The sequence below is a fragment of the Thalassophryne amazonica genome, chromosome 3 (assembly GCF_902500255.1).
Source record: "Thalassophryne amazonica chromosome 3, fThaAma1.1, whole genome shotgun sequence".
NCBI classification, from domain to species: Eukaryota; Metazoa; Chordata; class Actinopteri; order Batrachoidiformes; family Batrachoididae; genus Thalassophryne; species Thalassophryne amazonica.
In genome coordinates this window covers 59585579-59609867 of record NC_047105.1, presented here as the reverse complement: position 1 = coordinate 59609867, position 24289 = coordinate 59585579, and the positions used below count along the sequence as shown (strand labels likewise).

Below are 24289 nucleotides of genomic sequence, written 5' to 3'. Positions count from 1 at the left end.
CTGCGTGTGTGCGCTGATACGGTCTATGATCAGGACCTGAATGAACGCTGATCAGTGAGGGTGAATACATTTGTCCAGAAAGGGTTTTGAAATAATTACTGTTACCTTCTCACCAGACCATGTGGACATTCTCATCCTCGCTCTATTTATTTTATGAAGTTAGTTGCAAATTTAGATCAGTTTTCCGCTTTTCTGTTGTATTTTTCATGGTTTTGACAAAGGCATTTTTTATGCACTGATTCTGTGTATGTTCAGTTATTTGGGGCAAAATACAATTTTTACAATCAATGGCTATAAACTGATGGAAAACATGAAACTGTTAAATTCCAAGTGTTAACTTCAGAGTCAAGTATTTGTCTCATCAGACCAGAGGATTTTGTTTCTCCTGGTTTGAGAGTCCTTCAGGTGCATTTTGGCAAATTCCAGGTGGGCTGCCATGTGCCTTTTACTCAGGAGTGGCTTCCATCTGGCCATTCTACCATACAGGTCTGATTGGTGGATGGCTGCAGAGATGGTTGTCCTTCTGGAAAGTTCTCCTTTCTTCACAGAGGAATGCTGGAGCTCTGACAGATAACCATCAGGTTTTTGGTCACCTCCCTGACTAAGACCCTTCTCCCCCGATAGCTTAGTTTAGACGGGCAGCCAGCTCTAGGAAGAGTCCTGGTGGATTTGAACTTTTTCTATTTATGGATGATGGTGGCCACTGTGCTCTTTGGGACCTTCAAAGCATCAGAAATGTTTCTGTACACCCAGATTTGCCTTCATGCTTGGTTTGTGTGCGCTAGCAGCTGTGGGACCTTATATGTAGACAGGTGTGTGTGCCTTTCCAAATCATGTCCACTCAACTGAATTTACTCCAGGTGGACTCCAGTTAAACTGTAGAAACATCTCAAGGATGATCAGTGGAAACAGGCTGCACCTGAGATCAATTGTGAGCTTCGTAGCAAAGGGTGTGAATACTTATGTACATGTGATTTCTTAGGGTTTTTTTTTGTTTGTTTTGTGTTTTGTTTTTTGTTTTTTGATAAATTGGCAAAAATCTCAGAACTTCTTTCACATTTTCATTATGGGGTATTGTGTGTAGAATTTTGAGGGGGAAAAAAATGAATTTCATCCATAAAATGTGGAGAAAGTGAAGCGCTGTGTGTGAATGCATTCTAGATGTACTGTAGGCGTTGTATTGTTGGTTATATCTTAGTTCAATGTAAGCCATTTCCCACTGTAGCCAAGTGCTTGCTCACAGGGGGTCGTTTTGACCGTTGGGGTTTTACATAATTATTGTATGGCCTTGCCTTACAATATAAAGCGCCTTGGGGCAACTGTTTGTTGTGATTTGGCGCTATATAAAAAAATTGATTGATTGATTCTCCCTGATACATAAGGCAGCACTGGCATGCAATTTCAAAATTGATTTTGCCTCATCTAGAACCTCATTGTTTTGAATCTACACAGCTATGAATAACATTTATTCATCTATTGAATATCAGTTCAAATAAACTTAATTTAATATTTTTACAGTTTACATGCATTACTGTACAGTTTGGAATTTCGTATAATTGTGTCTTAGCTGTGACTTCTATGTCGTGAATGGAAAGTTATCAGAATTGAAATGAGGGCACTTTCTTTCCTGCTACCATGACCCTTACTCTGTGTAAATATGTAAAATACAAAAAAATTTTGTGAGCAAATATCGATTTTCTTTGTTCTTTTCATCCCTAAAATTGTGATTAAAAATACACCATTTGGTACCTTCCACCCCCTCCCCATTAATGCTTACAATTCGACATGTTCACATTTTTTGACCTGATCCTACTTACTGATGTCTGTATTAGAAAAGAGGTTCAGGTGACTTTATTTGTACCCGTAGGTAGATTTGTCTTGCAGCAAACAGAAAAGGGTGTCCATGTTAGTCAGGCACAACACTAACAAAGAACATATGCAAAACAAAAGTATACCGGGCACTCACAAGCTTGCTAAACCAGTAAAAACAAGCATCAGGCGAAACCACAAAAATATGGCCAGCATAAAAATTGATGTGCAAAAGGCAAATAAATAAATAGATAAATATGTGCAAACCCTACTAGGATTTATTCAAATGCATAATTTCTGCTGGAACAAAATTTCAATTTCAATTTAATTAGCTTATAATGCACCAAATCTCAAGACGCCTTACATGAAACAATTCAACATAAAATTTAAATAAATAATTAAAAATTAATAAAAAAAAATTCAAATGCATCATTAAAAACACAAGTAAAAGAATAAAACGGATAAACTATTCATAGAAAGAGAATAAAAATAAGTTTTCAGTCTTGACTTAAAAATGTCCACAGACCTAACTGCCTCACGGCCGCAGGATGCCTTTTCCACAGGGTGGGTGCACGATGCGAAAAGGCTCTTTGACCTGCTCACGACTTCTTCACTCTGGGAACACAGCATCCTGCGACTGCAAAGCCCAGGCTGGCATGTAAAGTTCCACCAGATCAGCCAGATAAGATGGCGCCAGTCCATGAACAACCTTAAAAGTCATTAACAAAATCTTAAAATCTGCTCTGAGTCAGGGAGCCAGTGTGAAAATGCCAAAATGGGTGTGATATGTTCAGACCTTCTGCTACATGTCAGAAGTCTGGCGGCAGCGTTCTGAACCAGTTGAAGACCCCTGATGCTGGACTGTGGTAACCCTGAAACAAGAACATCACAATAATCTAGTCTAGAAGAAACAAAAACATGAATCAAAACTACTCCTGTAGCATTTTGTCCTACACCTTGGGAGTTTGAACCTATGGCCAGAAGGTAGGAGCTGAAATTCATTAGCCAGAGGGTGGGAGTCATCACTAGTGATGCAGCTGGCTGTCTTGTGTAATTGTTTGGTGTATAGAGACTCTAAACTCAGCTGCGACTCCCTGATCAGCCGACTGGACCATTTAATAATCTGACTCAGTCTCTTCTTATCCTTCAGTGTCAGACTGCCAAACCATGCCATCAAAAAAAAAAGATAAGAGATTCAATAAGAGCACAATAAAAGTGTTAACATGGTTCAGCTGATGTGGAAGTAGGACAGCTTCCTGAGGCAGAACAAGCGCTGATGACCCTTCCTGCACACCACCTCACAGTTTGCCTCAGACCTCAGCTTATTATCAATTATAGTCCCAAGGTATTTAAAAGTTTGCACAATTTCAACTGGTTGACCATTAATTATTGTGTTGTCAGGTGTGCTGGCATGCTTCCTAAAATAAATAACCATATCTTTGGTTTTTAATGTATTGAGCTGAAGCTATGAGTCCTCACACCATTAAACAAAATGGTCAACTACACGGCCGTGAATGTTCTCATTCAGACTGACAATCACTGTGCCATCCACGTATTTTAAGATGAGCCTGTTTTTAAAAGTGCTCTGACACATACTGGTGTAAAGAATAAATAAAGGTGAGAGCACACACCCTTGTGGCGAGCCAGTAGAAGAACACAGTTTGATAAAAGCTCATTCACTCTGACTTTCTGTATTCTGTTTGTTAAAAAGTCTAAAATCCAGCCCACAAGATTATTGCTTAGTTTAAAAAGTTCTAAAAGCCTTTGGGTTAAAATACAAGGTTGGATTGTGTTAAAAGCTGAGAAGTCAATAAATAAAGCTGGGCATGACACTCACTTCCCTCCAGATGTTTAAAAAGCAAATTAAGCACAGTGTGGCATCCTCCACTCCTCTGTTAGGCCCGTAAGCAAATTGTAACAGGTCGAGTGCATGCATAGTTCTTTTTAGCATTTCAGACCGTACCAATTTCTCAAAGATTTTCATCAGGTTTGATGTTAGGGCAACAGGCCTGAAATCATTCAATGTTGTAGGATTGCTGGATTTAGGAACTGGGACCACAACAGCCTCTTTCCACACTTTGGGAACATTCTGTGTTTTCAAGAACTGGTTAAAAAATATGATAAAAAAAAAAAACAAACAAACTGGAATCAGCTCTTTTGCACAAGATTTGAGTAAGTGGCTGCAGATGGTTGGACCATGACTCTTGTTTACTTTTGTGCTAAGGAAGACTTTTTCAATGTCCCGTTGGTTAGAGTAAAAATACTGGGGGTCACGGAACGTGAGACCAAGTTCGTGGGTTTCCTTGCTAAAATCGGATGTGATAAAACGATTATAAAAACAATTAAGAACATTAGCTAGTTCAGTATCTGAGTTGAAACTGTTTAAAGTGATGTTTGTGCTATTTTTCATATTTTGCAGGACTGCAATAGCCTTCATACTAGACCAAGCTGACCCAAGGTTATGAGCAGCCATCTTATTCTCCAGCTCAGACTTGTAGCTCTGTTTTGCTTTAAGAATCTCTATTTTAAGCATTTTAAGGTGACTAAAAGAAGGTCTGAATCTGCTCCCTTTTTAAAGTCATCCTTCTTTTTCTTTATACAAGACTTCACTGATTTAGTGACCTATGATCTGTTGTTGGGATAAATTTGAACTCTCTTACAAGGGACAATCATGTCTCTACAAAAAGTGACATAAGAGCATATGACATCAATGAGTTCATCCAATGTGTCACAGGATTGCTTAAACATGTCCCAGTCAGTACAGTTAAAACATTCCTGCAAACAGAGCTCAGAATCAGCAGTCCAGACTTTCACCTCCTTGGTTTGTACTTTTTTCCCTCTTTAAAACAGTCTTGTAGGTTGGCAGAAGGTGCACACAATTATGATCTGCAGAACCCAAAAGGGAGAGAGGGAGTGATTTAAAAGCATCTTTAATTGACCCATAACATAAATCCAAAGTCTTACCACACCTTGTTGGGCAGGTAACATATTGATAGATGTTTGTTAGTGTTTTTTCAAAGAGACATGATTAAAATCTCCCAAGATAAAATTAGGAGCATCAGGTGAGAGGGACTGCATTTTTGTACTACATTAAAAACAGTACTAGAGGCACAGGCAGCATTTGCCTTTGGGTGAATGTATAGTACTGTTATAAAAACTTGTGGGAATTCATGGGGCAGATAGAAAGGACACAATGACACAGATAAAAGTACAACTGGTGTGCAGTTTTTCTCTCTGACAGTCACAGAGGTGACTGTCAATACCGTTTGTTGTTGTACAAACATACCTCGCCTCCATGTAGAGCAGCAGTGGGTGGTGAGTGAAATATCATCTTGTTCAACAGGAGAGCAATTTGCTGTTTTCTTAGCCATCTTCACCTTGTTTTACCTTAAACAAGGACACGATTGCAAAAGGGTTTCTGAAAAAGGTGGGTGATGAGCAGGTTATGATTTGGCTGTTAAAACAAACAAAAATTCAGTCAGATTATTTATATATATATTGCTTTAATCCCTGAATCTATCCCGCCCCCCCCCCCCCCCCCGCCCCCCCCAAAAAAAATCAGTTTGAAGATCATTCGTAGGTTGTTTGAAATACAATTTGATTTGCATGTTTTGGTCTGCACACTCAGATTGGAATCCGGGTGCACTGTTACGCCTGACTTTTGATGCCACTTAAAATTTGGTGGAACTGGGAGAGCTGTACTCTCCCTCACCACTCCAGATACTGCAGACTGCTTCGCTCTTGATCTCCTCCCATCCCAGCAGTTTTAACCCACTCCAGTTAAAGATGCTTGCTCCAAAAAAGAAAACAAAATGTTTGACATGAATTGTGCTTCCAGGAATATGCTGTTGGGTGACAGCTGTTGTTCAGCTAAATGAACTAGTTGGAGGCAGGGGAGAATGTGGGTGCATATATACAACCCCTGGCAATAATTATGGAATCACCGGCCTTGGAGGATGTTCATTCAGATGTTTAATTTTGTAGAAAAAAAGCAGATCAGACATGACACAAAACTAAAGTCATTTCAAATGGCAACTTTCTGGCTTTAAGAAACACTATAAGAAATCAAGAAAAAATAATTGTGGCAGTCAGTAATGGTTACTGTTTTAGACCAAGCAGAGGGAAAAAATATGGAATCACTCAATTCTGAGGAATAAATTATGGAATCACCCTGTAAATTTTCATCCCCAAAACTAACATCTGCATCAAATTAGATCTGCTCGTTAGTCTGCATCTAAAAAGGAGTGATCACATCTTAGAGAGCTGTTGCACCAAGTGGACTGACATGAATCATGGCTCCAACACGAGAGATGTCAATTGAAACAAAGGAGAGGATTATGAAACTCTTAAAAGAGGGTAAATCATGACGCAGTGTTGCAAAAGATGTTGGTTGTTCACAGTCAGCTGTGTCTAAACTCTGGACCAAATACAAACAACATGGGAAGGTTGTTAAAGGCAAACATACTGGTAGACCAAGGAAGACATCAAAGCGTCAAGACAGGAAACTTAAAGCAGTATGTCTCAAAAATTGAAAATGCACAACAAAACAAATGAGGAACGAATGGGAGGAAACTGGAGTCAACGTCTGTGACCGAACTGTAAGAAACTGCCTAAAGGAAATGGGATTTACATACAGAAAAGCTAAACGAAAGCCATCATTAACACCTAAACAGAAAAAAACAAGGTTACGATGGGCTAAGGAAAAGCAATCGTGGACTGTGGATGACTGGATGAAAGTCATATTCAGTGATGAATCTCGAATCTGCATTGGGCAAGGTGATGATGCTGGAACTTTTGTTTGGTGCTGTTCCAATGAGATTTATAAAGATGACTGCCTGAAGAGAATATGTAAATTTCCACAGTCACTGATGATATGGGGCTGCATGTCAGGTAAAGGCACTGGGGAGATGGCTGTCATTACATCATCAATAAATGCACAAGTTTACGTTGATATTTTGGACACTTTTCTTATTCCATCAATTGAAAGGATTTTTGGGGATGATGAAATCATTTTTCAAGATGATAATGTATCTTGCCATAGAGCAAAAACTGTGAAAACATTCCTTGCAAAAAGACATATAGGGTCAATGTCATGGCCTGCAAATAGTCCGGATCTTAATCCAATTGAAAATCTTTGGTGGAAGTTGAAGAAAATGGTCCATGACAAGGCTCCAACCTGCAAAGCTGATCTGGCAACAGCAATCAGAGAAAGTTGGAGCCAGACTGATGAAGAGTACTGTTTGTCACTCATTAAGTCCATGCCTCAGAGACTGCAAGCTGTTATAAAAGCCAGAGGTGGTGCATCAAAATACGAGTGATGTGTTGGAGCGTTCTTTTGTTTTTCATGATTCCATAATATTTTCCTCAGAATTGAGTGATTCCATATTTTTTTTTCCCTCTGCTTGGTCTAAAAAAGTAACCGTTAGACTGCCACAATTTTTTTTCCTGATTTCTTATATAGTGTTTCTTGAAGCCAGAAAGTTGCCATTTGAAATGGCTTTAGTTTTGTGTCATGCCTGTGATCTGCTTTTTTTCTACAAAATTAAACAACTGAACATCCTCTGAGGCCGGTGATTCCATAATTTTTGCCAGGGGTTGTGTGTGTGTGTATACTCAACAAAAATATAAACGCAACACTTTTGGTTTTGCTCCCATTTTGTATGAGATGAACTCAAAGATCTAAAACTTTTTCCACATACACAATATCACCATTTCCCTCAAATATTGTTCACAAACCAGTCTAAATCTGTGATAGTGAGCACTTCTCCTTTGCTGAGATAATCCTCCCCACCTCACAGGTGTGCCATACCAAGATGCTGATTAGACACCATGATTAGTGCACAGGTGTGCCTTAGACTGCCCACAATAAAATGGAAATGGTGATATTGTGTATGTGGAAAAAGTTTTAGATCTTTGAGTTCATCTCATACAAAATGGGAGCAAAACCAAAAGTGTTGCGTTTATATTTTTGTTGAGTATATATATATATATATATATATATATATACACACACGCCCAGACTAACCTGTAAAACCACCACAGAAGACCATGTGGAACATGTCATTATCAAATACATATGCTGTGGAAAGATTGAGCAGTGATGCAACAGCTGCCTTTAGCTGCTGAGTGTGTCCAACGTGAGGCTGATTATTACATTAATCGATAAGTTTTGGTCTGATAATTTTTAGACCAGTAACGTATTTTTGAAGATGTGGTAAACAAAGCTTAACAGTTACAAACAGTTATGAAGTCTAAAGTCAGTTGAGTACCTCCCTGTTAAATGTTTTGTAGTAGATGCACGGTTCTATTCTCTGCAAATAGAAGAGAGCTGGTTCTAGAAGAAACCGCTCTAACCTCTGCAGGCAAAGGAGAACTGGTCACAGAAAAGAAAAAAAGCTCATTTCTTTTGACCCCATACTGATACGCTTGCAATATCACCCAAGTCATCCAGAGGCATACAGTTTTAACTTATGGTTTAAATTTTAAAAACTAATATCGAACAAGTTATTTAAATTCACGCCACGTCTGAAGTTTTATTAAGTGAAAATATCAGATATATGTTTTAGTTTTAAAGTAATGCACTAATTTTGAAGGTTTTAGTGTGGACATGCTGTCCCCAGTGCATTATGGTATGCTGTACCTCAGTACATTCACGACAGAAGAAATGCATTGGGGACATTCTGATCAGGCTCCACATGGACAACAGCATTAAACTCTTTGTATACTGTGCCTAAAACCCTCGTGAATATATTCTTTAGGTTTATAGACGTTATTGTTTGTTTTATGTAAAAATGCCAGAAGAAGCTCAGGTTGCTTCTCAAAGCCAAAAAGTGTTAAATTGTGATTCAGGCCGTGTGATATAACGGTGTCAAAATGCATAGAACACTGCCATCTACTGGCGACTGGTTATATCAGTGCTGTCGACCACAGGATTTTAAAATTATCGGTAGGTTTCCAAAACCTGAGACCACACAGATAAAAAATGACACCGCACCAAACATGATATCACTATTATTTGATTTTTTTGTGCGACTGACATCGTTATTCAAGCATTCAAAAGGCGATTCTTATCACCACACAACTCCAACCACACACGAGAAAGTTTTTTGACAGTTCTTGTTATTGAAAGAAACCTTGTCTCCCTAACCGGATAGAGTTGTGGCGTCATCACGCGTGTGCTTAGGTGCTGTCTCGCGGGATCTTGAAAATGTCTTTTTTTTTTTTTATACAAATGAAAAAATGACATGTTTTACAAAAGCACATTTATTTGTAAACACCAACACGTTACATTGATTCACTTGTGTTTGTTTTTACATAGAATGAATGAATCAACCAATCAGTATGAGCGGAGGCTTAGTTACCCATAATCCCCTTTGGGCATCTGTATGGTAATGTTCAAATCTTCAGAATTAGTGCATTATTTTAAAATTAACAGATGTGTTATATATCACTTTGTACATTTTAAGAGTTTACATTAATGTAGTTATTCTATCCGGAATAATTTTATTTATAAAGCAAAACCATAAATCAAACCTGCTTTCCATTTCAAGACCTCTGCCTCATTGCTGGACCACTGTATCCAGTCAGGGTAAATGTGCTTTCCTACAGCAGGAGGCAGAGCGCACAAAGACAGAAGTGCTGGCTCATTGGCTGTTTGGGTTTGTGATTGCCTGTGATTCTATAAGAAGCTTTGGCGGTGTTTAAACTCAAAATCAGCTTCTTAGTAGCTGAGAGTGTATTTGAGGCAAAATTGAAAGTTATCGGTTATCTGTAGCTTCCGATACGTTTTAGGCAGTTTATTGGTTTAGCTTTTAAGAAGATAACTTTTTAGGTAGCTGATTACCGGTTATCGAAGCTAACTTTTTGGTTAGCTATGCCCACCACTGCCTATTACATAAATAACTAGCTAACCAATCCAGGGCTAATCCTCTAATGCCGTACTTCTGTAATTTGTCCACTAATAAAGTATGATCTATGGTATCAAATGCTTTCTGTAAATCAAAGAAAACCCCTACAGTGTATTGTTTCATTGTTATGGGAAAACCTCCCTTTGAACATTGCAGATTATAGCTTGTACACACAAGTTTATGACTTCAGTAAATATTGTTTTGGTTCCAAAGCATAATACTAGTGACATTTTCTATGAAATTGTACATTTTTGTGCAGAATTTTCTAAAAAACACTTTATTTAAAAGTAATATCTCTAACAACTTTGCAGAGTTTGTGGCAGCTCTTCATCAGCCTCATTTTCATGACTGTCCAGATTCCCACCGCCATTTCTGCTTCCATGGCACATGTCGCTTCCTGATACTGGAGGAGACGCCTGCATGTGTGTAAGTAGATCCTGTAAGAAACATGAGATGATGGCAATAGTGATTGTGATGTTGCAGTAGAAATGAAAACTGACCTTCTTTGCATCACCTGAAAAGTGTAAGTGCTCTACAAAGAAATGTCTTTATTTTGGATTTGTAGTATATGGTTTATTTTTTTTTTTGTGTTTTCAAGAAACTTTGGTGTTTAGGGTATTTAAAACATTTTGACTTTCAAGCTCTGATGAATTGAGACTTCAGATTTGCATTGTTAGTATGTTAGACAAAGTTACTGGGTCAAACAGCAGGTTCCTTCAACTTTTCTCTTTATGCTCTGTCGCCACAGCATATTTGATATGGATTGAATAGCTGCAGTGGGAAATCAAAGTCTTAAACTGCCACTTAAATGCTAGGTCTGTAGATCAGTTATAAGATAATCTACTTAATGATATGCTTCATGATTAGGTAATCTGAATAAATTATATATATATATATATATATATATATATATATATATATATATCCTTTTCAGAGCCAAGCAGCATGTTCTCATTTCAATGTTTAGAGCCAGTCTGGACAGACCATTTTCATTGAAGTACAAGGTCAAAGGTCAATATCATGCATAATTAACCAAACAAATATAATGTGCATTCTTCAGGTCACAGGTCTTCTGATAAATTAACATCTTGAACATCGTCATATGCGATCATTGGCTTTTTCTGTGCGATATTTGTTTAGTTAATGCGTCGATTTGCGATTTATTGGTGTCTTTTTAATCTTCACTTAATCTGACTTGAGGGATCAGAGCCCACACCGTTAGTGGTTATTGTGGCACCATCACTGCACAGACAATAGCTAGTGCAGACTTGTGGAAAATGAAATAAAACTCAAGCTAAGAGAGATACGAAGGATTTTTGTGGCACAAGTGCAGACACACCTAACAAGCCTCATCAGTTACATTGCAGAATGTCATGGTGGTCTTTGTCTTACAGAGAATCACATATCAAATTTTCAGAATGTCCCTGGAAGAGAGTAAATTTCAAACTTGTGAAACCATGAAGACCACCTTTTTATATTTATACGAGGTCTGTTAGAAATGTATCCGACCTTATTTTTTTGCGAAAACCTAATGGATCTGAATCAAGCATGCTTGCATGAGCTGACCTTGAACCTTCGTGTGCATGCATGAATTTTTTCCCGCCTGTCAATAGCATCAGTTGCTGGCAAGCAGCATTTGCGTGAGGTAGTGTGTAGTGCTCTCGGAGGTTTTTCATTTCAAGGAAAATGAAGGAACGGCTGGAGCAGCGCTACTGCATCACGTTTTGCCAGAAACTGGGTGACAGCCAGGTGGAAACCATTAGGAAGATTCAGACAGCTTTTGGTGACAATGCTATGGGCATCACATAGATTAAGGAGTGGTACAACCGGTTTAAAGATGGCCGCACAACGGTGGAGAGCGAGCCACGCTCTGGTCGTCCATCAGTATGCCGAAATGACCAGGTCATTGCCAAAGTGAACGCTGTGGTGATGCAGGACCTTCGTGTGACTATCCGAGAAATTGCAGAAGAGGTGGGCTTCAGCACTTTTTCGGCACATTCCATTGCGAACGAAGATTTGGCTATGAAGAGTGGCAGCGAAATTTGTTCCGAAGCTGCTGACGGCGGCGCAAAAGCAACTTCGTGTTGAAGTCTCAAAGGACATGCTGGACTCCACAAGCAGTGACACCGACTTCATGAACACCGTAATCACTGGTGATGAGTCCTGGGTGTACGGGTACGACCCGGAAACCAAATCCCAGTCGTCACAGTGGAAACATTCCACGTCACCAAGACCAAAGAAGGCCCGCCAAGTGCGCAGCAACGTCAAAGTGATGCTGACTGTTTTCTTTGACTCCCGCGGTGTGGTACACCATGAGTATGCACCACAGGGTCAAACAATCACCAAAGAGTACTACAGGGATGTCCTCCGTCGCCTACGTGATGCTGTGCGGTGCAAGAGACCGGAGTTGTGGTCAACAGGAAATTGGCGCCTCCATCACGACAATACTTCAACACATTCCTCGCACTTGATTCAGACTTTTTTGATGAAAAACCAGACTCCTGTGGTTCAACAGGCTCCTTACTCTCCTGATATGGCCCCTTGCGACTTCTGGCTGTTCCCCAAACTCAAGAGGCCATAGAAAGGAACGCAATTTCAGACAAGAGAGGACATTATGGCTGCAACGACAGCCGAGCTAAACTCCATTTCGAAAGAGGCTTTCTCAGAATGCTTCCAACAATGGCAGCACCACTGGGAGAAGTGTGTGGAGTCCCAAGGAGACTACTTTGAGGGTGATTAGTTTTCCATCACTCCAGGTATGACAGTTCCCCCCCCCCCCCCCCCCCCCCCCGGCCAAAGGTCTGATACTTTTCTAACAGACCTCGTATTTCACAATGAAGGCAGCAGTGCACACGTTAAGATGTCATTGAATCATATGAACATTTACAACAAAAGCAGGTCAGCCAGCTCCTATTTTTGTATAAATTCAGAAATTGCAGACTTAAAAGTTCAGGGACAAATGGCATCTTTTCCCATAGCAGCAACCCTTGCATTATAATACAAAGGTTGCTGCTGTGGGAAAAGATGTGTTCTTACTTCTTGATCAAATCTTTACAGTATGCTGATATTTTGAATAACTCAAAATGATACATGCGACTCAAATTCCTGCATGAGCCGTAATTTCTCTGAAGAAAAATGTTGACCAAAACGGCCTAAAAACAATCAAAAATGCTCCACCGAAGCAGAGACTTCTGATTAATAAACTCAGCAATATAGAGTCGAGGGGCAGGCGGAACAATTTAAGGATATATGGAGTGCGTGAAGATATGGAGGGCTCCTCTGATACAGTTTGTGGACAGTTTGCTGACAAAAGAAAAGCTTATTGAGGAAGGAGTTGATGCCCAAATACAACGCACACACCGGGTACTCAGTCTGAAACCGCCTCCCAACACCCCCCAAGATCAATAGTTGTTAATTTTCTTCAGTTTAGAGTCAAAGAAATGGTTCTCAGAAATGCATGGAAAAAGAAGATACAGTGCAGAGATAAAACTCTCTCTTTTGATCACGACTACACATCTGATGTGATCCAACAACGCAAAGTCTACAAAAAGGTTAAGGACACTTTGAAAGAGAAAGGTGTACATTTCCAGACACCGTATACCTGAATGCGCATCCACTGGGACAGCGGATCTCAAATCTACAACAGTGCAAATGAAGTGGAAAGAGCGCTAAAACAACGTGGTTTGCTCCCGGATCATCTCAACAAGGAGGAAACAGGTGGCAACAGACCACAAGCGACCCGACGAGAGGAGCAGACATCACCATGGCAACGCGTTCGTAAGCGCAGAGAGCGGGACACAGCCAAAAGGGCATGCCAGCGGCTCCAGGAGTTTCAGTAGAAGACTTTGACTTGAATGAACCATTCAAGTGGCAGGTGCTGACGAAAACTGATGATTGAGCTAAAGAGTGTCTATATATACTAGAAAATGACAATAGTTCAGTCAAATTTACTGTACAAAAGCCTGTCTGTAAGGAGCTAAAATGCCTTAGGTAGAATTGGTGGAAAAACTCAGCTAGAGTTATTCACTGGTTCTGGGAGGGGACCTTCTCTCTTAGGGTGGCTTTTCCCCTTACCTGCTAAAGGTAAAAAAGTAGGGACGTTTGATACCTCACCTTGGGAGGCTAACTTTATTTTCTTTTTTACTCAACTTTGTTTTGTTCTGTTATTGTTCGTTCTCACAATGTTCCTGTTTGAAATTTGGATTTGTAAGACAAGCAACCAAACTAAATTACTTTTCATTAATGATGAGTCTAAAACTTAAAATTATGTCATTGAATGTGAATGGATTGGGTAACCCGGTGAAACGGGCAAGGGTAATGAAGAAAATAAAAGATTTGCATGTCATAATGCTACAAGAAACTCACTTGGGAGCTTCAGAACACGAGAAACTTTCAAAATCTGGATATAACATTATCTACAGTTCATATCCACAGAGTCATAGAAGAAGTGTAGCTATACTTGTTTCGAAAAATATATATTTTGAGAATCTTAAAGTAACATCTGACAAAGATGGCAGATTTCTCATAGTGAAATGTAAGGTAGAGCATAATTTGATGACATTAGTAAAATCTACGCTCCTCCTGAAAGTGAAGTGAAATTCTACAAAGACTTTCTTGATAATTTTACTGCAGAAACAGTAAATGACTTGTGTATGTGGGGGAGACTGGAACGCAGTCCTAAATTTTAAATTGGACTCTACAAGTAAAAACAGAAGTAAAAAACATCTTACAAAATTACTTAACACAACTTTGAAAGAAATTGGCATGGTTGATGTGTGGAGGAAACTCTACCCAACTACAAGGGACTTTACTCATTACTCTGTGCCTCATGGTGTACACTCAAGAATAGACTTCTTCATAATGCTGCAGGAAGATTTTTATAGGGTAAGAGAATGTCAGATAGGAGTCACAGATGTTTCAGACCATAACGCTATTTATTTAACTATGGATGTAGGAAATAATAAAAAAAAATACACTATGGCGACTAAATGTAGCTTTACTTAACAACCAGTCAGTAGTAAGCTTTGTCAAACAAGAAATCAAGACGCATATTGAACATAATGACAATGGGGAGGTGGACTCATTAATGTTGTGGGACGCGCTGAAAGTGGTATTAAGAGGGAAAATTATAGCTAGAGCAACATATATCAAAAAATCAAAAATTGAAAGATATAATAGATTGGTTAATGACTTAAAAGACAGAGAAGACAAATTTAAAATACAAAAGGATGAAGACATTTAAAAAGAAATTAAAAACCTGAAACTACAACTTGAAGAATACTTTGATGAGATGGAGAAAATGGCTAGATATACCAAACAGGCATATTATGAAATTGGTTCAAAATCCACAAAGCTGCTAGCCCGTAAACTGCGTAAACAGCAAAAGGATTCTTTAATTCCGAAATTAAAAGACCCCTTTTCACAAAAAGTCCAGACAGATCCAAAAGATATTGAAAGAACTTATCAGTACTGTAGCGACTTGTACTCACAAGAGGGTGCCCATGACTAATCTTTAATTAGATTATTTCTGGACAAGTTTGATCTTCCTTCTATAGGAGAAACACAAAATAAACACTTGATGGCTGAAATTACACAAAAGGAGCTGGATAAAGCAATAAATTGGTTAAAATCAAATAAAGCCCCAGGTAGTGATGGTTTTCCTGGCGAGTGGTACAGGGTATTTAAAGAAGAACTGAAGCCATTACTTCTCAGGGTCTTAAATTATATCCTCAAAGAAGGCAAAACTCCCCCTTCATGGAAAGAGGCAATAATTTCACTAATTCCTAAAGAAAACAAGGATAGAGAAAATTGTGCTAACTATAGGCCAATATCCATATTAAATGTAGACTACAAAATATACACATCCATTATTTCCAAAAGATTTGAGTCTTTTATTTCTGATTTAATTGATGAAGACCAGACTGGCTTCATAATTGGCTGACAAACACAATATAATATCCAAAGAAGTTTACAAGTAATTCATACAATAACCAATAATAAACTGAAAGCAGCCCTGTTCAGTCTTGACGCAGAAAACGGTTTTGATTGAGTAAATTGGGACTTTTTATACCAAACATTGAGGAAATTTGGTTTTACTGATGAATCTATTCAATGTATAATGGCAATCTGCGAAAAACCTACTGTAAGATTAAAGATCAATGGCTCTTTGACAGAATGTTTTGACCTCAGCAGAGGCCATCAGCAAGGGTGTGGATTAAGCCCCACCCTCTTTGCTTTATATATAGAGCCACTGGCCCAAGCAATCTGACAAGAAGTTGATTTAAAGGGAATTATAATCGATGAAAGAGAACAAAAAATTGGACTGTTTGCGGACGACATCCTGTTATTCCTGGAAGACATTAATGCATCTCTCCCCAAATTGGTGAATCTCTTGGAGAAATTTAAAGAATATGCAGTTTATAAAATGAATATTTCAAAAACTCAGGTGTTGCTTTTAGACCATTTGCCCTCAACTGAAACTGCCTGTGAATATAACTTGCAATGGAACAACAACAAAATCAAATATCTTGGAGTGTTTCTCCCTAAAGATCCAATTCTTTTGTATAGTTTCAATTAATCAAAGTCTCAGAGCAGATATTCAGAGAAAGTCCACTTACCCACTTGAGCGATAGAATAAATGTGATAAAAATGAACATTCTGCCAAGGCTTCTATATTTCCATCCCTCCCTGTAAACATACCAGTAAAACAATTCAATGAATGGGATAAAATGTTTTCTAAATTTATTTGGGACAGTAAGAAAGCCAGAGTAAGATATTCCACAATTCAACTTCCAAAGGATAGAGGAGGCATGGCCCTTCCAAACCTGAAACTCTACTTTTACGCAGCACAACTAAGGGCCCTGTCCCACTGGGGAGAGGATTAATTGTGCATGAATTGAGTATACAAATTGCGGGCGTTCGTTGTCGTACGCAACAAATGGCCAAAAATGACAAATGTCCCAGTATGATTTACGGATATATTAATAATATATAGCGAATATATGATGAACAATCACGGTTATATAACGCATGTAGTGAGGAAACTGATCCGACACATTGAGATTATCATGGCAGTATTACGGGTGTATTATGGCATCTGCATTGCGGTCATAAAAGAAGCGCACTCGGGCCGTCGGCATCACTATTCACACCAACGATACAGCCTCTGGAGCATTTGCTGGACTTGGACAAGTTGATCAGAGTGTTATGCGAGGGTTAACTGTTCATGAGTTTGGGGAGTGGGAGAGGGGAAGCCGCTGGGGGTGTGAGATGGTGGGTTGTTTTTTTTTTTTTTTTTGAGAGTGTCACAGAAAACAGACTTCAGCGTGAGTTGTGGCTAAACAAACTCTTCCTTTTGTTGGTGTTAAATAAAAGTCCTGGATTGCAGCAGCTACATCTTTGTGGATTTACACAGCTGGACCGGCACTGACTGGCAGGTATGTCGCTTTCTGCCACATATAATACTTTGGGTTTACGTGACATGTTTATGCATTCACAGATTGTCCGCAAAGCAGATGTAATAAAAATGCTTTATTCGTGGCCAATTTGTATGCATTTGCTACAACATATTTTAGTTTGTGATGTGGACATGATGGGCACGCAATATATCTGTTTTACACACTGTCCCGGTCCGCTGCCAAGCCGCAAATCCCCGTCAGTTGAGGATATCAGCGGTTAACGGCAGATATACAGCGCAGAGTGTGAGTATGTATTGTGTATGAATTGAGTATGTAAGGCAGATGTCATCTGTGGATGCCTCTGCGGATGATCACTGGCGTGTTCGGATGACGGCCGACTCATACAGGCATGTTACACGGATATTGCGGATGTTTGGCGAACATGGGCCAATTTTGTGCGCAATCCATACGCAAATCCTCCTAAACGCCAGTGGGACAGGGCCCTAAGGTATTTGTGTTGTTGGTGTGACCCTGGTTATATTGCCAGATGGAAGGAAAATGAGATGTGCATCCTTCAATATAATATTCAAACAATCCTGGGAGAGAATAGTGCACCAAATAAATTAAAGCAAAATCTTAACCCAATTACACAGTTTACACTTGACACTTGGTTTGATCTGGCAAAGCAATTAAAATTAAAGAAAGAAAGAAAATTAAGATGGATAGCATATGACAAGGACTTTAAACCTGGAGTGCATGACTGTGTTCAAGCACTGGATTGACAATGGTCTCACAGCTTTTTGCTCTTTAATTAGTAACGGTGAAATTAAGAGTTTCCAAAACTTAAAACTAAAGTATAAACTTGAGAATAAGGACATCTTCCAATGTCTGCAACTGAGAGAATATTACAAAAAAGAAATAAAGGAAAGGGGTAGTGAACCCAATGCAGTCCTGGAAACACTATGTGGTGCATATCAACACAAGACTCAAAAAAAATTATATGAAGGCTGTATTCAAGCTTAATGTCTTGTCAAAAAAAAAAAAATACAAGTGTATATGTTAAAGAGAAATGGGAGAAAGAAAAATCTATTCAAATTTCTAATGATGAATGGTATAAAATTTGTGAAATATCTGTCGTCTACAAATTCTCAAAAATGGAGAGAATTCAATTGGAAAAATTTAATTAGATTTTTTATTACACCATCTATTAAAAGTAAACAGTTGGCAAACAGCAGAACTGCTGGAGACAATGTGGTGTTAACGCTAACCACTCTCATATATTCTAGGACTACATCAAAATAAAACCTTACTGGACATCTATCCATCTCATTTTGTGTGAAATTTTGAAATACTCTATCAACATGTTTTGTTTCTTTATACTTGGGATCGCTTATGGATGTTAGGAAAGAAGACCAGTATTTAGTAAAAATATTATTGACTGCTGCAAGGAAAGCTATTACAAGAAAATGGCTCAACCCTGAACCACCGGACCAAAACCATTGGATGAGTATTGTTCAGGAAATATTTACAATGGAAAAAATGACTTTCATTTTAAGATTGAAACAGAATTTGACAAAAAATGGGACAAATGGATGACATACAAATTATCATCAATTGAAAACTGAATCAAACATATTCAAACATAATGGGTTGCTGTCACAATTTTTAATTTTTTTCAGTTTTACGTTACTGAGTTATTTTTTCCTCTTTGTTTGATGTTTTTTGTGAGCAAAATGTTTTATTGTAAGTGTTAAAACATTGCATCTGTGTTTATATGTGAAAAACGATAAAGATTTAAGTGAAAAAAATGCTCCACCGAACTTCACACATTTAACACAAAAATATTGCATTCTCAAATTAACTACCATTTACTAGTTTTCCAAAAATCAGAATAATACAGTTTTATGTCTCTGTAGAAAACTATGCAGAAGCAGTAATATAACTTGTTGTGCCATTAATTGTCCTAATGGATTATGTAAAAAGTGTGTATACTCCAGTATTTCCACCAAGTAGAATTTTATTTGTTGTTAGCAGGAATCATCGCTTAGCTAACATTAACTCCACTCCAAAATAACCCTAACGCTGCATGTTTAGTGAGCAAATACTGCAGTCATGATTTTTAATACCGGCCAGTCTGCAAACGTATACGTTAATATGACGCCCAAACTAAGGGTTAGCCATGTTTGGTAACCACTGTGAGATGGGGTACATTTGGGCTTCATTCATCCCAACCAGGTTGCACAGGGTCTTAGCCATGCTCCACCTCTTCACTCATTCATGAGTTGGCTGTGTTGGAATAAGTGGTGCCAAGATATTTATAGTCACTGCTGTCTGTTAAATTAAACAGTATAGATTTAAAACGTGAATATTCTGTTAATGCACAATAGACATATTTTAAATATGTCCATATGTAGTGCAGTGACCCCAAGCAATCGGCACACCAAATTTGGTGTAGGTAGGATCAAAACATCTATAAGCATCGTGCGTCCATTTATTTGTCTGTCATATATACAGTGAGGAAAATAAGTATTTGAACACCCTTCGAGTTTTCAAGTTCTCCCATTTAGAAATCATGGAGGAGTCTGAAATTTTCATCTTAGGTGCATGTCCACTGTGAGAGACATAATCTTAAAAAAAAAAAAAAAAAAAAAATCCCGAAATCACAATGTATGATTTTTTTTTAAATAATTTATTTGTATGTTACTGCTGCAAATAAGTATTTGAACACCTACCAACCAGCAAGAATTCTGGCTCACACAGACCTGTTAATTTTTCTTTAAGAAGCCCTCTTATTCTGCACTCTTTACCTGTATTAGTTGCACCTGTTTTGAACTTGTTACCTGTATAAAACACACCTGTTCACACACTCAATCAGTCACACTCCAACCTGTCCACCATAGCCAAGACCAAAGAGCTGTCTAAGGACACCAGGGACAAAATTGTAGATGTACACAAGGCTGGGATGGACTACAGGATAACAGGCAAGCAGCTTGGTAGAAGACAACAACTGTTATGATTATTTATTAAAAAGTGGAAGAAACACAAGATGACTGTCAATCTCCCTCGGTCTGGGATTCCATGCAAGATCTCACTTTGTGGGGTAAGGATGATTCTGAGAAAGCTCAGAACTACACAGCAGGACCTGGTCAATAACCTGAAGAGAGCTGGGACCACAGTCACCAAGATTACATTGGTAACACATGATGCTGTCATGGTTTAAATGGTTTTAGAAGGTCCCCCTGCTCAAGCCAGCACATGTCCAGGCCCGTTTGAAGTTCATCCATGACCATCTGGATGATCCAGAGGAGGCATGGGAGAAGGTCATGAGGTCAGATGAGACCAAAATAGAGCTTTTTGGAATCAACTCCACTTACCATGTTTAGACAAGTTTACCAAGTTTCAAGATGGCGCTGTTGAAGCAGCAGCCTATTACTACAGCTCTGCTCCCTCTTTTCCTACTTTTGCTATTTTTAATAGTGCTTATTTGTTTTTATTTGCAGTGAGTGGGACCCTGTGCAAGTATGCACATGGGAAACCCACTTTTGGTACTTTTGTGATTATCCTTATGCTGTTCTCGGTACTTTTTGAGGCAGCGCGGGGAAATCCCGATGTTTCCAGCTCCGGACGTCCCATTGTTTATAGCCGGGATCAGCTGCTTGAACTAAGAGACTCAATGCACAGTGGGCCGGGTCCCCGCTATGCTGAGCACCCGGACGTACCTGCAGACATTCGGAAGAAACGTAGGGACTGCAGGGGCAGGCGAACAAAGCAGAGAAGTACTTATATTCCCTCTGTGGTCATGGGGAATGTAAGGTCTCTCCGCAACAAGACCGAGGAGCTAGCAGTGCTAACCCATTTCCAGAGGCTGTATAAAGGCTGCAGTCTCATGTGCTTCATGGAGACGTGGTTGGATGATCAAGTACCGGACTCTTTAATCAACATGGACAGATTCACACTTATCCACGCGGACAGGACGCTGGCGGAGAGTGGAAAAAAGAGGAGGGGGGCTCGCCGTTTATGTGAGTAAGAGATGGTGCAGCACAACTCATATTCACGTGAAGGAGTAGATCTGCTCCTCGGAAGTGGAGCTACTCGCGGTGAGCATGAGGCCGTACTATCTCCCATGGGAGTTTGGAAGTGTGATTACGCTCTGCGCGTATATTCCTCTCTCTGTGGACGCCGCCGCTGCCTGTGAGCAGATTCACAGCACAGTCACGCGGCTGCAGACGCAGCACCCACGCGCGCTCTTCCTCATCACCGGGGACTTTAATCACGCCTCCCTCTCCGCCACCCTCCCCACATTCACCCAGTACGTCACGTGTAAAACCAGGGACAATAGAATACTGGACCTTTTTTACACTAATGTGGAGGACGCTTACACCTCCACCCCCTTCCCCCCGCTGGGACACTCTGATCACAATCTCGTCTATCTGCTACCCCAGTACACACCCAGGGTGAGAACAGAGCCAGTGCAGAAAAGGTCAGTGAAACTCTGGACTGGAGAGGACACTGAGAGGCTGAGGGACTGCTTCAGAACCACAGACTGGAGCATGTTTCAAAACTCTTATGGTGAAGACATCAACGGCCTGACCCAGTGTGTCACTGACTACATGAACTTCTGTGTGGAGAGCACTGTGCCCACCCGGAGGGTATGGTGCTTCCCCAACAACCACCCCTGGGTGATCCCCGAGCTGAAGGCCCTGATGAACCAGAGGGCTTTCAACTCGGGAGACAGAAAGGAGCAGCGTAGAGTCCAACAGGAGCTCCAGTGGAAGATCCGTGCAGCCAAGAAGGTGTATGGAGGGAAGATGGAGGAGCAGCTGGCCCAGAACAACATCAGAGACGTGTGGAGATGCCTCAAGACCGCCTCCAGATTTGGGCAGGGTGCCAGCAGGCCAGCAGATGGGGATTCTCAGTTTGCAGAGTAGCTAAACAGTTACGTTAACCGTTTTGGCTCCTCCACGCCTGCTCCCCCGCCTGCTCCCGGCCCTCCACATGTCTCCAGCAGCCAGCCCTCCAGTCCCTCTGACCCACCACCTTCTACCCCTGGTCACCCCCCCGCAACTGTATTCAGCACCAGCCCACCTCAGCTCACACCACAGCCCCCCCCAGCAGGACCTGATGGGATCCCCCGAGGCTGCTGAGGACCTGTGCAGATGAGCTCTGTGAGGTCCTCAGCCACATCTTCAACATGAGCCTCAGCCTGAGGGTGGTCCCCACCCTGTGGAAGACCTCCTGTGTGGTCCCGGTTCCCATAACACCGCACACCAAGGAAGCAGCCCACTACAGACCATTTGCCCTGACCTCCCACCTCATGAAGACCATGGAACGGCTCATCCTGTCTCACCTCCGCACTGTGGTGAGCGACACCCGGGACCATCTACCTACTGCAACGAGTGCTCACCCACCTGGAGTCGCGTTCTTTGATTTCTCCAGCGCTTTCAACACTGTCAGACCGGCACTGCTGCGGGGGAAACTGGAGGACGCAGGTGTGGATGGACAACTCGCTGCCTGGACCATCGACTACCTCACTGACCGCCCGCAGTATGCGCGGCTGCGCAGCTGTCAGTCTGAGGTGGTAAGGTGCAGCACCGGGGCCCCCCAGGGCACTGTCCTCTCGCCTTTCCTCTTCACCCTCTACACCTCGGACTTCACCTACAACACAGACAGCTGCCACCTACAGAAGTTCTCTGACGACTCAGTCATTGTGGGTTGCGTGTCTGAGGGGAGTGAGCTGGAGTACCGGTCGGTCATCAGACTTCGTGGACTGGTGTGAGCACAACCACTTGTGTCTCAACACCAGTAAGACGAAGGAGATGATGATCGACTTCAGCAGGAAACCACCACCTCACCCACCGGTGCACATCCAGGGGGAGGACATAAAGACTGTGGACAGTCTCAAATACCTGGGTGTTCACCTCAACGGCAAACTGGACTGGACTCACAACACTGACGCCCTGTACAAAAAAGGTCAGAGTCGTCTCCACCTCCTGAGGAGACTGAGATCCTTTGGCGTGAGCAGGCCTCTGCTTAAGACCTTCTACAACTCTGTTGTAGCTTCAGCTCTCCTCTATGCTGTTGTCTGTTGGGCCCCGGGCAGCACAGCGCAGGAGAGGAAGAGACTGAACAAGCTGGTCAGGAAGTCCAGCTGTGTCCTGGGCTGTCCTCTGGAGTCTCTGGAGGAGGTGGCTGAGAGGAGGGTGTTAACCGGACTGTAGTGGAGTTGACCAGCTCGTTCAGTGACAGACTGAGGCACCCTCAGTGCAAGAAGGAATGATACCGCAGGTCGTTCCTCCCTGCTGCTGTCAGGCTGTACAATAACACTGTGAAATAACCACATCCAATAATATGTCCACAAATCGTTTACAAATCCCAGCACTAATGTCACCTTACCACACCTAAACTCCATTCACATATTGTAAAGAAGATGCTCCTATCTCCTTTTCAGTCCCAGTCATGTTTATATATATGCATATGTGTATGTGTATAGGTATGCAGGGCTGTGAAAACTCCATGGATCCACGGGATTCCGCGGATTTCATCATGGGGAGGGGGGCGGGGGTGTTAGTGTTGCACTCTTTAATCGTGATCATTACTGAGTTTTTAAAATGCTTATCGCAAAGCGTTCTTTTTTTTACGACATCATGCAAGTTTTATAAGTCCGCGGACACTGAACTGTGTGTTACAGATACAAATCAGTTTCCTCGGATCCACGAAGATTCGAGGAGAATAAATGCCACTCAAAGCCTGGCTGTTGCGACAGTTGTGGTAAAGCGGGACTGGTTGGTTGCTGCGGTGACACTGTGTGGCTCCTGTGCGAAGCTTAGCTAAACGTAGCATGTGGACATCGCAAACTTTTAGAACTTTCAAGTTTTTAAAAGAAGAATTTTGCAGCATGTCTGTGTCACGGAGCGACATCAGACAGAGCAAAGATGGCGAGAAAGATGGTTTGAAAAAGTCTGATAAAGACAAGAATCCGTGGAATTGTTGCTGGCTTCATGAACACACCTGAAAGATAAACGGGAAAAGCGAACTGGTAAGAATTTTATTTCTCTCTGGAAAATGACCATTGTGCTGTTCAAACAGAATTTTTTCCCTTCATTAATCATTCTTTTCATTAATCTTCATTAATCATTTTTTCTTTCATTAATCTAGACTTTCTGTCATTGGAAAAAA

General features: G+C 40.8%; 1 protein-coding gene across 2 annotated transcripts in view; it reads left to right on the top strand.

Annotated features, from left to right (window-relative positions):
- The window catches only part of tgfa (transforming growth factor, alpha), a 79184-nt gene that overhangs the window by 36638 nt on the left and 18257 nt on the right, over nt 1-24289 (top strand). For both annotated transcript variants that reach the window (XM_034166425.1, XM_034166424.1), the window contains exon 4: nt 10028-10142. In XM_034166425.1, coding sequence (XP_034022316.1) covers nt 10028-10142 — 115 coding nt within the window. The remainder of the gene's footprint in view (nt 1-10027; nt 10143-24289) is intronic.